This window comes from Paramisgurnus dabryanus, chromosome 20 (assembly GCF_030506205.2).
Source record: "Paramisgurnus dabryanus chromosome 20, PD_genome_1.1, whole genome shotgun sequence".
Taxonomy (NCBI): domain Eukaryota; kingdom Metazoa; phylum Chordata; class Actinopteri; order Cypriniformes; family Cobitidae; genus Paramisgurnus; species Paramisgurnus dabryanus.
Window position 1 is genome coordinate 27,930,602 of NC_133356.1, and position 18,065 is coordinate 27,948,666.

Here is an 18,065-nt window from a genome sequence, read left to right on the forward strand (position 1 = left end):
ACGGATGTACCAACAAATGCTCTGTCTGACTGGTCTTATTTCAAACGCTTGCATATGTGTGCATAGTTACTATGTGAATGGCGCTCCTGTCTCACTGTAGCTGTGCTGTGATTGACGAAATGCACTTTTGTTTAAAATGCTTGTTTATACCAAGGATTTAAATGTAAATGCATGCTGTTATTAGTTAATTTAATAAACAAGCAGGGGAAAAATACCATAAACTGTTTTTAACAGCCTTTGACTGTATATTTGGTGAAACTATATAAAATATATATAAATCACTAGACCTATATTCTGAACGTACTGTAGCCAAATACACGTGGGAAAACTGGGGCTAGTTGTCACAGCTTTTATTCTAGGAAATACTACGCAGGGTAAGTTAATTGTTTGGAAATCAGTTTCTGTGAACACAGATCTTGGTTACAATAAAGCTGTTGAACATTTTCTCCATTATCACACAGGAGAAAAGATACAGTTCATTAAACACGCATGTTCTCACACAATATGGGGTAAATTGCCATAATGGAACGTGCTATTCCCAGAGAAACAATGAAATTGTTATGAAACAGCAAGTTCATAATAAAACATATTATATTTAAAAGGTCATGTACATACATATGGAAATTTTAAAATTTAAATGCATGTGACAACTTGCCCCAGCCTGACATTACATTAACCTTAATTTAATTATATACAGGTAGTTGATGCCTGTCTGAATGTTTTTATTGTGATGTAATTGTGTTCTGTTAGAGAAAAAAAACTTTGACTCGAAATGTCATAATTACTGACATATAGCCCTAACTCCCTGTGTGACAACTAGCCCCAGTCTCTCCTTTATCATGCATGCATGTATTTTGTCCCAGAGTAAATTGAAGTATTTACTTCGTCTTGTTTTTGTCTGATTTTTTTGACTGAATCTGCTTAGGAGAATTAGATACAAATGAGAAAATTGTACGCTCTATAGCAGTCCATCTAAAATATCTGTCCCTGTGTGTGTCTCTTTGTCCAGGAGGAGCAGAACAGAGGTAAACCCAACTGGGAGCATCTAAATGAAGACCTGCACGTGCTCATCACAGTGGAGGATGCACAGAACCGGGCTGAGATCAAGCTGAAGCGTGCAGTGGAGGAAGTTAACAAACTACTCGTGCCTGCAGTGAGTAACACTTTTCCTGTACTGCTTTCACAATTCCTGTGGCTCATCAGTCTTTATTAGACTAAACTCTCTTCAGAATATCACACATCATGCTTATTTATATCACACTTTCAAAATACAAGGAAGTGATGTTACATTAAAAGAGCTTGTTAACTCTTACCTGCCAGCGTTTTTTTTTTTTTTTTTAAGTTGCCAGCCAGCACCAGCATGAGTTTTTATGAGTTTCAAAAAAGTTTAATTCCTTCCAAATAAATGTTTCATCCTATCTTTATTTGTTCTCTTTTATCACCTCTCAAATATGTAGGGAGGTTCTTCAAACTAGTGCTGGGCAAAGATTAATCACGATTAATCGCATACAAAATAAAAGTGATTTTTAGCATAATATCCATGTGTGTGGTGTGAAATTATTATAATATACTGCATGGGCGCGGGAAGTGGGGGTGCTGCAGGTGCTGCAGCACCCCCTGGTGGCAAAGATTTAAAACTGCGATGACAATAAAATGATGGCTTATAAATATCTCTGATTGTTTGTTTCTGTTCCAAGACATTTCGTATGTTATGCTTGGGGTGTGTGATGAAGAGAGGGATAATAGTAATTTTAAAATTATTTAATTTAATTCAGTGTTTATTAGCCAATCAGATTTGTTTTGACGACGTGATTGCGATTCAGCCCTGCAAATACGTATAGGCTAAGCATAACAGACAAGCATGCACACTCACAGCCACAATGACGAATGCATTTACTAGGCTATCTGTATCTATCAGCTTCGCAATGTCTCAGAAGAGAATTTTGGATTTTTTTCAATCACACAGCCCGAAAGTCCCGAGGACTATAGCGTTATTTCTCCAACTGACTCCTCATCCTGCATATCAGAAAAAGGTCATCTTTTCAAAAACTATTTAAAAATATAGCCAAATTGTTTCGCGGTGTTTAACGCACATGTAAATGTTACAGAACATTTAAAGTAAACATTTAAAGTAAAAAGATTGAATTAAATGATTAAAACGAGATAAAAGGAACTAAATTGTAAAGCCTCGATGTAAGGAACATGCGCATTTAAGAGTGGTGGGCATTTAAAAAATTATTATAAATTATTCCCATGCATTGATTTTAACGTTAAACATCTATAAATCCAAATGAATATATGTGGAATATATTCCGACAATTTAGAATATGATGTTTGAATTTTAAAGTCGAAAAATATCTTATTTTTATACCGCCGTGCAGGAGGCATGGCAAACTGAAACACAACTTAACACACAAATATTACATTTACGTGTAAAAATAGAATTAAATGAAACCCGTGAATTGAAAGGTCCACTAATCGCCTTAACTCGAGTGATGTCAATAAAGTTTCCATGTTAGAATTTAGAAATAGTAAAAACTTAAGAAAAGGAAAACAAAGAAGGCGTATAGGCTACTGGCACGAGTGAGAATGTATACATAAACTGTTTCCATGCCTTCGACTTTCCTGCAAACTTGCTCAAAGTTAATTCTCCTGTTTTTCTTTTTTCTTTACATCTTCAAACTCTATGTTGCACTTAAGCTACACCATACAGAAAAGCAGACTCGGTGCGTGATGCGTGCCAGAGGAGACTCCGCACATGACTCGCGTTGCATTTTGTAACTTTTACAAAGCATTTTGTAATTTGTGTAACTTTTTGGACACCTTTGTTACTTTGGCCTAGTCTATATATAATATTTCTGATTATATGGCATAGCTTTCTCCCCACCCAATGAGGCTAATAAAGTAATGATGAAAAATATGCTTAATCAACGGCCCGGCTAGAGGATAGTAGCAGAAAATAACGACCCTGGCCGAGAATCTAAACTCTACTGTGTTGCAATATACTGTAGTTTGTATGCGCTGTCAGCTCATCTTTACTTTATGGATGGGAGGTGCGAGTGAGTCTTTAAAAGAATTACGACATATGTAGAGTAGTCTGCAGAATAAAAAGCTTGTGAACAACTTTAAAATTTTATAACTCTATACCAACCCCTCCCCCACACACACACACACACCTGCATCCGCACCTCAGCACCCCCTACCGAAAATATCTTCCGGCGCCTCTGATATACTGTATATATTCACACATATTTATGTATGTATTCAAGAAACATTTACGTGCATATATTTATTAATATTTTTATATATTCTATATTATATATTAACAATAAAAATGGATATATAAATAAAAACTTTCTGAAATGTATATATGCATGTGTGTGTGTTTAAATATACATTATAATTACACACAGTACACACACATATATTAGGCAAAAATGCACTTTTATTTTGTATGTGATTAATCGCGATTAATCTTTGCCCAGCACTACTTCAAACATACCTAATTTTGAGCAAAAAGCTGAGATAATTGCATTTTTGTGAAGGACTTTTGATAGAGATCAGATTCAGAGCGATAATCGATAAACTTATTATAAGTTGGGTAAGAGCAGCACCTGGTGGATAATAGCGGAAATATGGATTGCCGGAAAAACTCGTCATTGGCTGGGAAGCGTTTTCTCTTAATTGACGAGATAACTTATCAATGGCACGGAAAGAGTTAAGGATTAAAACCACTTTGAGCTTTGTGGCCTGAACGTATACTTTAATGTAGCAAGGTAATTGCTTATGCTATTGTGGTGCAAATAAGATTGTTTTAATTTACATACTTGTGTGTGTGTATTTTACTTAATGTGTGCAAGTGTCTGTTGTGTGTTTTGCAGCATTGATTGAATGCTTTCATCAATTGTTATTTCTTATCAACTGTATCATATAGTTTAAATACTGTATGATATAAGAGAATTAAGCAGATCTGTGTGCAAATATCGCATAATCACCAGCACTTGCACTTTAAAACCAATTATCTCTAATAGCTCTGCCTGGTGGTTTACTGGAGACCACAGCAGAATTGGTCCAGACGGCTTCTTTTAGCACATAAATCTTTATCCATTCAAAACATTTCTGTTTGTCAAAGAGCTCTTTGAGTTTAAACTGCAGAAGATTGGAAAGTGTGTGTCTATGAGCGTACTCTGCCCTTTACGTCTTTTCCCCTTTCATTTCCTTTCTTTTGGTGTCACTTGATGAGTGGGAAGTGAAACCTTCTCCAAACGCAGTCAAAAAAATGGGAAGTGCTGTGGCTGTTGTGCTTGAGTAATCAGTCTGGTTCAGATGCCTTTCACCTGGAACATGTTCAGTGAATCTTTCCTGTTACATCACTTTCATGTAACGCTATAAATATGAAGCGCTAAATATAACCAGGTCAGTGGATGCAGTGGTCTTGAATTAAGACTTTGATTTTTATCTGGAATTAACTTGATCTGACTAGACATCACTTTAAAGGAGACATATTGTGAAAATCTGACTTTTTCTATGTTTAACTGCTATAATTGGGTCCCCAGTGCTTCTATCAACCTATTAAATGTGACAAAGAACAACCTCGTAACTTAGTTTTGGTAAATCAGTCTTTGCGGGCATGTTAAAGATTAGGTCATTTAGATTTTGCCTCTGTTGTGACATAGAAAGCGAAAGAAAAAAGAGAGAAAATAATTGACAGCACAATTGAGTTTCAATGTCAACAAACCCCCATTATGGTGATCAGTGTTTGCATTTCATCAGCTCATCTGCATTTAAAAGGAAACACCCGAAAACGACCTACAAAGTATAATAAATTATCTGTGGGGTATTTCGAGCTAAAACTTCACAGACGTACCCATATACAGGACACCAAATATTTCTTTTACATTTTAAATAAGTCTCATAATATGTCCCCTTTAAGGCATAATACAATATGCTTGCTCAAGACACAAAGGCTGTTCAAAACAATAAGCAGTTAAATTATGCATTCTATTATTTTCAAAAAGCATTGCTTAAGAATAAGGCAATCCCAGAATGCATTGTGATAAGCGACATGACTTTTATTAAATGCTAAAGCCAAACTCTATTATAATAAAGCTTTCTTATAATCCTTTTTTGATACAGACGTTTGGCGGTGTTCTCACACTGGTGTTAAGCTTGAGTGTCTGGCCATGTGACGAGATAGTAAGAGCATTTAGGTCATGGTCTATAGCTTATATTGTTCTAGACACATTTCAAGAAACTGGGAGTCTCCTAACAACTACAGCATGACCAATGAGCCCTATCTTATTTATTTCATTAAGCCATAGGGTTATAATGAAGAATGTAAATCCTCAAGGTTCAGAGTCTGTCTGCACACTTTGTGCATGAAACAGGTGCAGGTAGCATGCGTTCATCTTTGCGATTTCTCTAATTAACAAAGTGTGAATGTAGTTTACAAACTTTGCCGTTGTCACTATGCAGATTTCATAGTTTCTGTGTGGTGTGTAGAAAAATCAACATTCCAAGCCATGATTTACATCATTTTCTGCTTTTGTAATTGCAGTGTAAGTAGTACATTGTGTTAACATTCTTAAGCTATAATGCATATGCTGTGGCTGTCTTTGCACTATAAAGACCCCTGTACAGTAGATAGGCAAATCTAAGCATAATTAAATAGTCTGCAACGTCATTATTTATGATATTTTGCGGTTGGTGCAGGTACTCATGTATCATTCTCCTTCAACTTTTCTGTCTCTGTTGACTAAAATGCCCATTGTAATATTAAAAATATAGGAATTTATTACTTGGTCACAACTTGTCACAACCCCCTGTGCTGATAGTGATCAAAGACTATTGTCACAGCTGTTTATCCAATACAGGTGGTCTTCTGATTGGTCAGTTTGAATGTATTATGTTGGGTATGGTCAAGTACATTGGGGGTTAAAGGTGATCTTCTGATTGGTCAATTTGAATGTATCAAGTTAGGTTTAGTCACATTGTCAAGGGATAGAGGATATAGGTCAAGGTTTTTATGAGCTCTGGGCTTTTGCATTTTGCATTGGCCGTTTCCCTTTCCTTTTCTTCTTCACCTGAGCTCTGGGGTTCCAGCTCTCAAGTGTGAATCTCTTTCATCTAAGCTTTCTTTCTTTCTTTGTTCTCTATCTTATCAGGTAATATCTCACATACATTGGAAACAGTTAATTGTTTGTATTATTGACCATTTCATGCTTTTGTAGTGTAACCATTTCAATTGTAACTTTAAGTCAGTACTGTTATTAAACCTTTTCATTTACAAATTTGTTGTTTGGTTTTGATTTAGTGTTAACACTTAAACGCTCCATATTGCAATACAATATATTTGTACTCTAGCAACATATTTTGTCAGAAACCCGGGAACGTGAGATCCCTTACACCATCAATAAAAAATCCATGTTTTATTTTGGGACACTATACACTCTCGCTCGCTCTTGTAGATTCATCCTCTACAATATTAGGAAACCTTTCCTAAATGAGCACGCTACGCATGTCCTAGTCCAAGCTATTGTCCTGTCCAGGCTGGGCTACTCTAATGCGCTACTGGCTGGACTTCCAGCCTGCACAACCAAACCCCTTCAGATGATTCAAAACGCAGCGGCAAGAGTGGTCTTCAATGAGCCGAAGAGGGTTCACGTCACTCCTCTCTTTGTCAAGTTACACTGGCTTCCTATAGCAGCTCGCATCAAATTTAAAGCTCTACTCCTGGCCTTTAAAACCACCACTGGGTCGGCACCCCCTTACCTTCACTCGCTTATACAGCCTTATGTACCCTCTCCATCCCTGCAGTCTATCACCGAGCGACGGCTTGTGGTGCCATCTCAAAAGAGGGAAAAAAACATTAGCGCGTACGTTCTCTGGAGCTGTTCTAAAAACCCATCTCTTTCGCCATTACCCCACTTCCTAATATAGGACGTACAATCTTTATCTATTTTTCCTTTTTCTAAATGTACTAAACAACCCTTGGCTATATATACTGTGTTGGACTTGATGAGACTATTTCCAGTGCACTTATGTATTGCTGCTCTTGTGTTGCTATAATTGCTTCTATTGTTTACCTCATTTGTAAGTCGCTTTGGACAAAAGCGTCTGCTAAATGACTAAATGTAAATATGACCCAATGTTGGGTTGTTGTTGGCCTTCCATTGGTTATAATAACACAGCAGTTAGGTTGAAACAAGCCAGCTTTGGGTCATTTTTAACTTAGCAGTGTGTTTTGTTTAATAAGCATTTTTTAAGGTGAGCTATCTTGGTGTATTTGAAAAGGCATGCATCGTAATGACCAAGGGACATCCTCTAACTGACAAAACTATTGTACATGTAAGAAATTATATTTTTTGGAATTGTGCAAAGATTATATAAAGACTTAGAACAGAACAGAATGGAACAGAACAGTATATAACATGACCGGCAGGGAAAAGATGATATGTTATTGCTTCACTTGACTGTCATGGCAACTGCCAACACCTTCAATCAGCTCAGTGAGATCAGTCACACCTCCCCAATCAGTGGACCTACACTCAAGTGGGCACAGGGTACAGCTGCAAAATCGACATAACATTTAGCCTAAGCAATTCCCACTCCAGGCAACTAACCCCAGTAGGTCCAAAAAAAGGCCGCCCCTTCCTTATCACAGCCCACTGCTGCTGTATATGATGTCCAGCAGGACCCTCCCACATCCCACAAGGTAAAATCTATGTTCACCGGGAGTCTTTTCTCAGTCAAATCATTGGAGGGAAATATTCTTTCCTTTCTATTTGGGCTTAGATCTCTATAATTCCTACTAAAATGTGCATACTGATTGATCACATATCATGGCATTTAAGCTGTACTGCTTCTCCACATGTGGGCGGAGCTAGAATTGCACCTTGGGGTTTGTGTGAAATGTACCTTTTCGACAGTATATATTACAGGTCGCTCTTGCAGAGAACACGATTACATATAAAGTGGATGTCATTGGGTTAGTTGCTCCCTGGATATCCAGGTCTACCGTTTAATAAAGGCATGCCACTGAGGTGCATTATACCTGCACACCAGGAGGCGTCAGCTTGGCTTCCCAGATGGACCTTCTCAGTCATCTTTTTAAAGTCATCATCATTACCTACATCATCACCGTTGCTCACATCATCATAATCGGCTGCACTAGAAGTAGTGGCAGCAGCCGGTTTGGTGCGTGCAGAATGCCAGTGACCAGCAGGATGCCACTAACGCAGTCAAACGCAATTATCATCAATGGCTTTGTGACAAATTTACAAAAGCCTTTCGTTCACAATTGCATCTGATTGTGCTGAATGAGGCACGGTCTCACCAGATTTTTCTTAGCTTCCCTGAGCATCAGAAATACAAAAAGGAAAACTTGTTCCCATACTACGGATAACTCGAGTGTGAGCCTTTGTGTGAATAACTCAATATTTAATAAACTAAAAAATTGGCACTATCCTAATGCTACAAAATGTACAAGGAGAACTTTCTCTTTGCTCTTCCGGTTGTTTGAAGTAACTTGGCATGTTGTGGTTGCCCAGCAGCAGAGCATTTGATCTCATAGTCGAAATGTTGAGCGTTTGTTCCCAGGTTGGTAAGCATTAGGGCCTTGAGCAAAGAACTTAACCTTACGTGGCTCCACCTGGTCTGATCTTAACAATTTTAAGGTGGGAAGTTCTTGTTACTTTCTGTCAAGGAGATAGGTCCCCAGTTGGGGAGCAGGGGGTGGATGGTTTTACACAAACTCTTGTAAATTGTGTGTGCCCTAAAACATGTTCTGCATAAATTAACCTCCCACATGTCACAGATTATCAGGGTCCGAAATTAACACCCGCCAAGCGCCAAATGCGGGTAGATTTTCCGTTTGGCGACTAAATTCAAAAGGCTACGCACCACACTGGCGGGTGATTTTCATACCAAAATATTAATTCAATTTAATGTGTTTGCCAGTAACTAATCTGGGAACGAGGTGAGCTAGCCACAGAACGTCTCTACGCTCCAAGTCTCGCACTAGAGACGGTCTGTAGCTAGTACTGCAGGTAACTTGCGGTCTGCAGCTATCTGCTGCATATTAGCTATCAAAATGCATCCCCGCCCTGCCCGTCGGGCTATCTTGACTTATAAGGAGGAAAATTGAGTATTGGGTATTTAAATTACGCTTGAGCGCGCGCTCGAGTTTCACTTTCGCGATCGCGCGAAAAGCCGCAATATAGGAAGCAATCCGTACTGATTTGTCATGGATTTGTTGGGCAAATCCTCCAACTTAGTCCTGTCATTCATTACTATCCTCACGTAAGAAAATTAAATCTCTCACAGCAAGCTTTAAAGTATAGATTGTACGGGCAGTGAAAAGAGTGATTTGTGCAGAATCGCTCTTAAAGCGACAGTAGCCCCCGTTTTTCTGATCGAAAAAATTATCCAATCTGTAACTGGATGATCCAAACTGTGAGTTTTGTCATCCACTAAATCCACTTTTAAGTAGTGAGTATATCTGGTGTGGGAATGAGCAGGAACAGTTGGTTTACATGGAAATCCAGTTTTTTGTTTGTTAAAAAAACAACAGCATCAAAACTACAACAAGAATAGCAGATTAAACATTGTGGTTAGAGGACCTATTGGCTTTGTATTGGCAAAATTTGGCCTGTGGTAAAACTAATTGAATAAGCCTGTGCTATGCCCACAAAGTCAAGTGGCATTTTCTTATCTGTGACTTCAGTTAATATTTCAGATTCAGAATCTGAAGTTTATAGATATTTCACTTCGGTTAGAAGAAAAATTTGTACTGATGATTGATATGTACTGAAAATTGATATGTGTTATTTGTGTTTTATTACACGGCTCTCTGGAATGCTTGATTCTGATTGGTCAGTTGAGACATTTGCAGGTTCGTTCTTTTCGAATAATAACCGCTCCAAAATAATAACGCATAGCCGGTACTACTTTTACGAGTAAGATCGCTCCGCGCCAATAAAGATTACTGTTTGTTTGGCGCCATCTTGTGACAAACACTGGACAACCACGACAAGACACAGAGAGCTTACTGTGACTGAACTTGACAAAATAGAGCATGACAGCTACGAAGCCAACACACAAAAAAATACAGAATGGGCATTAAAACTTCTCAAAGACTGGCTAAAAGAGAAAAAAATGGAGACAGACAAGTATGAAGCAGAGGATCTTAATAAGGTATTACGATCATTTTATGCATCTGTGCAAAGTTTCGCGGAAGGATAAAAAATGTTAATTTAAAACAAATATGCCAATAAAATGTTTCAAATTCATATTCATGTCCAGTTTTTTTTCTTATGTGACAAGTAGCCGTGTAATAAGCGGGATAATGTAGAGTCAGCCGGTAGTTATCGGGAAATAAGCCCCTTCAGTGTGATACAAGACCCTCCGCTTCGCGTCGGGTCCTGATCACACTGTCGGGGCTTATTTCCCGATAACTACCGGCTGCCTCTACATTATCCCTTACTTGATAAATGTTTTGTCTTAATATTCTACATTAAAAGTAATGTATGTTTTATTCGGGCTACTTGCATTCATTTCGGGCTACCAAAAATGAAGAGTGCCTGAGAGTGGATTTTAAAATTTTGCGAGCCCTGCCATGAATACAGCAAATGAAATTAATGTACATGTGACAAAAAAAAGGCTGTTTATTATTCTGGCCGGTAAAAAATATGCTTGGCTGGTGGATTTTTTAATCTACCAGTCCCTGTGGCAGGTGGGCCAAAAAGTTAATTTCGGACCCTGGATTATTCATATTCCTGGAAAAACAAACTTTTTATGTCACCTCGTTCTGGGTATTTTTAACTATGCTAAGCTGCGCTAAGATGCACAACTTTAGAACGAAATTACATGCACACCCGAAGAAAGCTAAGTATTTTATTGGACTTATTTAGAACTTAAATCTGTAGGCAGTGTCTAAACCTGTGGTAAGGTGAAGCTTTCGCCGCTATCTTTTAGCTCTTGACATTCTTACTCTTGTCTCCCCACCATGTGTTAGCGGTAGCTAGGCCTAAATGGTCATTGCTGAAGGGACTACTTTAATTAAAGTCCTGTCTGTCAGCGGCCTGGCGTGGGTCCCAGCCTGAAGCCATGACTGATAGAGGCAGCTCTAATTGTCAGGGCTGGAGATAAAGTGAAAGTTGAAATTGGGTGTGGAGGGACCACCACAGCACAATGCACACACACCTCCTCTATTTGATGCATGTGGTTGGCCAGCTGAACCAGCAGTTAGAGAGGAGGGAAAGTTGGGTAAACAGTGAGGGCCGGCGGGGGCCGAAACATCACAGCATCCCTGCACCCAGCATGGCTCAGATTAGCACAGTCTGTAACTCAGATCTCGCCTGACTGGTCCTCCTTATCTATGCACCTGAATTCTGGTGTTTGTAGGGTTCAATGAATGTGTTTTTACATGATTGCCCAGCATCACTTCTACTACTGCTCATAGAGGCTGTTTACACTTGGCATTAACATGCGTTTTCATCGATCGGATCACAAGTGGACGAGAGAGACACATTACGTTTACACCTGGTATTTAAATCCGTCTCTTTTGTCCACTTTCGACCACATCTGTCCTGAATACTGTGAGGGGGTGGTCTGTGAGACGGTGGGCGAGTCTCTCTGCTGTCATTCAAACCCGAGCGGGAGTAATTATGAGTTTATATGGACGCAAACTTATATTATGTCGGAGCCCGCTGCTTGTTTAGCAAGTATACATGCTGCATAGTGTTTTGTACGTTTATATGTTGGAGCTTTCTCTGAATTTTCAGCGCAATTGATGAAATAGGATCGCGCAACTTTCACACGCTTTCAAAACGAAACTACGGAGATCAGCCGCTTTAGTTGTATCAATGAAAGGCTAAAAATAGCGCTGTTTACCGTATGTTTACGCCAGAAGTCAAAAAAGACGTAAAACTTGTGTTTAATACCTCAGATTAGATAAATGGGCGGAGAGAAGGCGGTCGCGTGTGGCCGTTCGAACGCATTCAACCACATATGCGTTCCGCAACTCCAAAGCGATCCGATCGAAAGTGGTTTCGACTACCTCTGAATGTGGTTGAAAGTGGTCGAAAGTGGACGAGCTCAAAACGTTTTGAACACCGTTTACACCTGGCATTAACGTCGTCCACTTGTGATCCGATCGACGAAAACGCCTGTTAATGCCAAGTGTAAACAGCCTCATAGTTTTAGGTAATTAAACAAAGTTCTTACAACCACCAAACAAATAGCCTAGTGTGGGGGTCATCCGAAACTGACATTTTTATGGAGTATGGACTATTGAATAGGAAGAATCTATCCCATATCTAAAGAGAAGAATGATATAGATTTGTAATACTTGGGCCAGGAAATTTAAGTAGACACATCCTCATCCACAAAACCCAGCATCAATTTTCACCAAATCATAGCACAGCTGTTGGATTTCTGTCCAGTCTTGTTTCTTGCCTTTTCCCTCTCTTTCTTACATAGCTGTTTTCAACTTCTCAGTGTCATGTTTCCCAAGTCATCTGCTTGCACACATGCTCGTACTGTAAGCTCTACAAATTGCGAATGACTACTTGGAGTTTAAAAGCCGATATCTGGGTGGGGTACACCCAAGTTCTGTTTGGGGATTCCCGTGACGTGCTCAGCAAGCATTAGTCACACATAACTGAATGTCTGCCTGAACGATTACCCATAAAACCCCTCACATCTCTGTAAAAACGTCTGAGTGCATGTAAAAGCAAAAGTGCATTGTGAGTGAGCAGATCCAATGCTGCTGTTTGTGAATTTTTTTAGAACGACAGCAGAATGAAGGGCCCAGTGGTTTGTGGGAGTTTCCATCTGTTCCCTCTACGGCACAATAGGCTCCCTCTTGCATGACATGTTTTTCTGCTTCTTGCTGTTTCTCAGAGTGCTCAGCATCAGTAGACAGGGGATGAATAGAGCCCATGCCTCGCTTTGTAGAAATGTGTGTGTGTGTGTTGCCTGTACATGTCTTTCCATAAATAAGTCGTGTTGAGATAATCTATGCACGTGCATTGATGGATCCCTAAAAATCGCTGCATGGTTTTGCCTATCTTTGTGCAAGTCGTCTTTAGTCAAAAGGTCTCCGTTGGGTCGGTAATGTAACATTACCAATGGGTGTTACTCCATGTGTGGTTGGGGTGTACATGCAAACAGCAGGGACCTCTCTCTGGTCACATGATTGAGTACTCATCCGTGACTTTGAGGCTGAGAGAGCATCAAAAGGCTCTTTGTTTACAACTGGAGTGTAGAAATCCTGATCGAGGCTATTTGGCCCTGCAGGGTTGAATAATGCTCCCAGTGGGACTCACTCCCCTTATCCCTTTTCTCTGCTCTGAGAGTGTCCAGCATATTTTCTCTCACACTCTTATTCTCTTCTGCCCTCTCCTCTGTGTCCGACCCACTGTCTCTCATGATGTAATTAGGTAACACTTCGGTTTCGGAGCTTGTGTCGGCACAGTTCGGTTACATGTGGAATGAACGCAAGTTGGGGTTCTCGGGGAAGAGAGTGCATCACCATAGCAACTTGTTGAGAGGCCCAGTCCTCAAAAGAGATCACAGGGTCATGTGACTGTACTAAAGAGGGGCTTAAATCACCCACCACCCCTGCTTGGCTGCTTCACATTTTCAGTTTCTTTTAAGAACAAGCTTACTCATTCATTTGCCTGAATAAAACATCCAGATTTTGATGAAAAGTCCCCAAAGTGGACTACAGTCTTTCCCAACAGGTTTCCAAACTCATGTTATCGGTTGAGTCAGTGTTGCTCTCGGGCTTGTCGGAATGCCCAAATAAATAATGTTTTGATGCACTTCAGAGCCGTGGTAGTTTACTTACTGTATGACTGTCTCTGCATACTAAGCTGGGATAGGAGGAAGTAACATTTTTTCAACTTCTGCAGAACTTGCAATAGTACAAATTCCATGTGGACCTGCTTCTTCATACCCAAACAGTTTCGTCCCTCTCTATACTAACTCTCCTTATTCTCCCGGAGTAAATAGAGGAACAGTATAAAGGTGCAGACCCCATGGCCGTTCAGAAATGAATCTGGCTTCTCTGCTCTGGCGAGCTCCAATAGGCAGCTGCTTCTACCGGGCACCACAGAAACTGAATGTCACAAGCGAAATAAAGGCTCCACTTCTGAGCGTGTTGTATCTGTCAGCAAACGTCAGTTTTCTTAACGCTGCACTTATTCTTTAACACACAGCTTGACTTTTCCAACGCCGAGTTGCCTTTTTCCTTAGAAAACAACAAAATCACTTGGTTGTTGTCATCTTTGAAGGCTTTTCTTTCTTAGTCTCTGACTTCCTATTACTTCTGCAGTGGTGAAGATCGATTATAATACAATTTATGTGAAATAATGGCTTTCGTAAAACTACTCATTTGTTTAACTCTTGGGACTTTCTATAGGCCAGGAGTGGGGAACCCTGGTTCCTGGAGGGCCACTGTCTTGCAGAGTTTAGTTCCAACCCTAATCAAACACACCTGAATTTCATTTCCAAGTAATCCTAAAGGCTTTCATTTAATTTTTCAGGTGTGATTAATTAGGGTTGGAACTAAACTCTGCAGGACAATGGCCCTCCAGGACCAGGGTTCCCCACCCCTGCTATAGGCCAAAACAGACACTTTAAAAAAACAAAACATGAGAAGTCCATTAAGTCTTCTGAGCTTTGAAAGTAACCTTTGAGCCTTTACTCTGGGATAGTACTGTATCATGGAAACTCTGAATACAGCTTAAATTGTTAAGAACTCTTCAGGAGTCGTCTTTTCAGAAGAAGTGTCTGAGCAGGTGTTTTGCTCTCCATTTAATGTCATAGCTGTCTAGGTGAACCAAATTAGATCTTTAAAAGATGTAATTTATGCTTTTTCTGTCCTATGGATTGTCTTTCGGTGTCCCTCATCAAACATTTCAGGTTGCTTCATTACCCCAGAAGTCTAGCAGATCATTATCCAGCGGGTCTGATTGGCCTCAGCAGTGCTCATTCAGACTGGAAGATAGTCCATCTCAATGTTTACAATCCACATGCAGCCTTCAGATGAATAATACACGAACACATGCATTTTTAAAAGCCAAAATTACTCAAATCTGTTTCTGAGATAGTCTGGGACAGACGTGAGCGCTCTGTGGGAGACTCTCTGTTGCTGGATGAGAAGATTCTGTATGATGTCCAACAGCACTTTCACTCTCTCTTTCTTTTTAAATTCCCTCATCATGTTTTTGACTTTGTGACCAGTTCTCATTTTTTGCATGTTGTGAGAGATCAAAGCTGCCTTTTATTTGAATGAAGATAAGAGAGATGTATTGTTATGAAGCATCAGCTAGTTGCAGGGTTACCGGGTAAGAATGTGTGTTTTTTAAAGGGAATGAAAGTGTGTGTGCTTGTATGCTTGAGCTAAACAATCAGAGTTTCACAATGATAAAGTGAGTTTTGGTCTCTTTCTTTCTTTCTGTCTCTCTGTTTGGCGTCTCCACAGTTCAAAGGCAGTTTGATGTATGAGACTCCCTCCTCCTCCTAATTGCACCTCTTTAATTCCAATGAGAAGGATGCTTACACGCTGACAGCTTATCACTGCCACAGCCCGCTTTTTTGCCGCTTCTATGTACTCGTTTGCAAACATCATGTCTAATTTAGATTTTGCATTTGTATGTAACTAGTGCTACAATTTGTTCAATAACAATCGCTTTTACGTGCATGTGTATGCTTTAATTCACGTCTATCGAGTCAAATACACCCAATGCTTTCGGTTTGCTTTGTGCGTTACTGTTGTTCGTGGGCCCCAGAAGAGATGAGGATTTTATTTGACACAACCTGCATTTGTATGCGAACAGACACACATGCATACACACACATTTTGGCACCACAGACTCTTGCAGTACTTTTCTCTCTCAAAGCCAATTAACATGAAAGCTCATGTGTGGGGAAGTTAGACTGTAAGATCTGTACTCTCCCACAGGATTGCATGATGTAAATGTAAATGCATGAGCATTTCTCTCTCTCTCTCTTACTCTCTTACTCTATCTCTCTCTGACATCCAGGAAAGGCTACTTCCCTGTCTCTCCCTGAAATAACCTGCGGTCTAATTTTAACCTGTGGTGTGTTCAGACAAAGAATAGAGGCCGTGATCTTTGCGCTCATTTATGAGGCTAAATTTACCCTGCAGTATTAGTGGAGGATGCAAACTTTATTTAATTCAAGTTTATGTATTCGCAGTGAGATTCGGAGCTCAATTATGACACTGACAAAAAAGTACTACTCTGTTTTTTGGACATGTACTTAAAATAACTTGGAGTGTCATAAGTACCCGGTTATATACAGTATGATGATGCACCATGGGATATATTACAGTACTATGGAAAACCATGGCCATTTCACTTCTCGAAATAACAAAAGCTAAATGTAAATACAGTTATGTTACTATGACATGCATGATATGCCATGTTTTATTATAGTAGCTATGTAAAAACCATGGTACATGAATATGTTAATAACTCAGTACCAGAGTATATATCAAAGTACATTGGACTGTAATAATACAATAGTTTTACAGGATAGATAAAGTCTCTGCAGCAGTATATGATGTGCTCAGTTAATGCTTTCCTAAGTGCTCATCATATTCAACAAGCCAATTACAAAAGCTACAGCACGCAGGCAACATAAATATTGGATTATGTTGTAATTACATTCATAAAGCAGTTTTAATCTTTTCAGTGACTATAAGAAGTGTGTGTTGGAGCGTGTAAAAGCAACAGAATATATGTATATTAATACAATAAATTAATCTCTGGTAGTTTTTATGGTACTCAAACTCAATGCTTGAACAAACCCTGAAATAATTTTTTGCCACAGGATACAAATGTGTTTTTTTTTTCTTTTGTCGGATTAATAGATGAAGCCATTTACCTTTAACATTGGCTTTGTAGTTCCACCAAAACATTGCTTTAAACATTGCTTTGACCAACATCAGCTCCAGTGGCCTTAGTCTAGGGTGGGACTTTGTCTGACTATTAAGGTCAGATGGTGGGAGTTTTCAGGAAGCAGCCATTATTTTTGATGACGCTGATGGCATGGGTTATCCACTTCACCTTTAGTAACCCAAGAGCATGTAAGGTCATGTACTGTTCTTCTTTAATTGGGTAAACAAGTTAAACAAAATGCAATCCACATTTCTCCTTATCTGCATGTTAAAGCCTTAAACAGCATTCTGACAAATTACACTTATTGATCTGATTTTAATATGTGTTACCCTGCCTGTGGAAATCCAGCTAAGTCATTTTTTTGTGATTTACTGTTTTGATCATAAAATCATGCTACATGATGTAAAGTCCATATAACCTTGATATCTTTAATATTGAGTGAGTAAGATCAAGATCAAGATTGAAATCAAACTTTGATGCTACTAATCTCATAATTAGATTATGGGACTATAAGATTTTATAAAATAAGCAGATGTAATAGTTTTGTAGTCATCTCTGTATCGGCATCTCTACGTATGGTCTGATTCCTATGTGAAGAGTCTCTGTGAAAGACACGTGGCACTCGGGGATGAGACGAGATAAACCAGCAGGTTCCGGTGCGACGTGGAGGAACAGGAAGGACTGCAGAGAGGATGAGACGTCTCTGTGGCTGAAAGCCAAACGGTCGTGTCTTTGTGTTGTAAGACAGCAGCTGTGCTATCTGCAAGTGGGGCTCATTCTTGGAGCGCTAGCATCCGGTTTTTACTCGCCAGGTCCACCCGTCCTCATTCGGCCAATTGTAGCATCTCTCTGTCCTTTCGATCAGTGGCGGCACGACTTGCGTGTTACAGGTTCTGCTTATGTCCTTGCCCTTGAGAAATTGCTGCTAACAAGATAAAGCGTGTAACAGAATAAAGCACTTATAAGTTTAACATTGGATCATATTTTGTGTTGCTACACACAAAGCAATCACTTGAGTGGTTTGCTTTAAGAGAGAATAAGAGAGAGAGACCAAGTCAGATGTGCAGATCAACAGTGGAGAGGACAGTCGCAACAAAAGAAGACAAAAGATGGGAAGAAACTGAAAGAAAATAA

At 39.5% G+C, this 18,065-nt stretch overlaps 1 protein-coding gene across 4 annotated transcripts in view; it reads left to right on the forward strand.

Annotated features, from left to right (window-relative positions):
• LOC135733172 (KH domain-containing RNA-binding protein QKI) overlaps positions 1 to 18,065 on the forward strand; it is a 120,935-nt gene that overhangs the window by 85,658 nt on the left and 17,212 nt on the right. For all 4 annotated transcript variants that reach the window (XM_065251535.2, XM_065251527.2, XM_065251516.2 and 1 more), the window contains exon 4: positions 1,010 to 1,153. In XM_065251535.2, the coding sequence (XP_065107607.1) occupies positions 1,010 to 1,153 (144 nt within the window). The remainder of the gene's footprint in view (positions 1 to 1,009; positions 1,154 to 18,065) is intronic.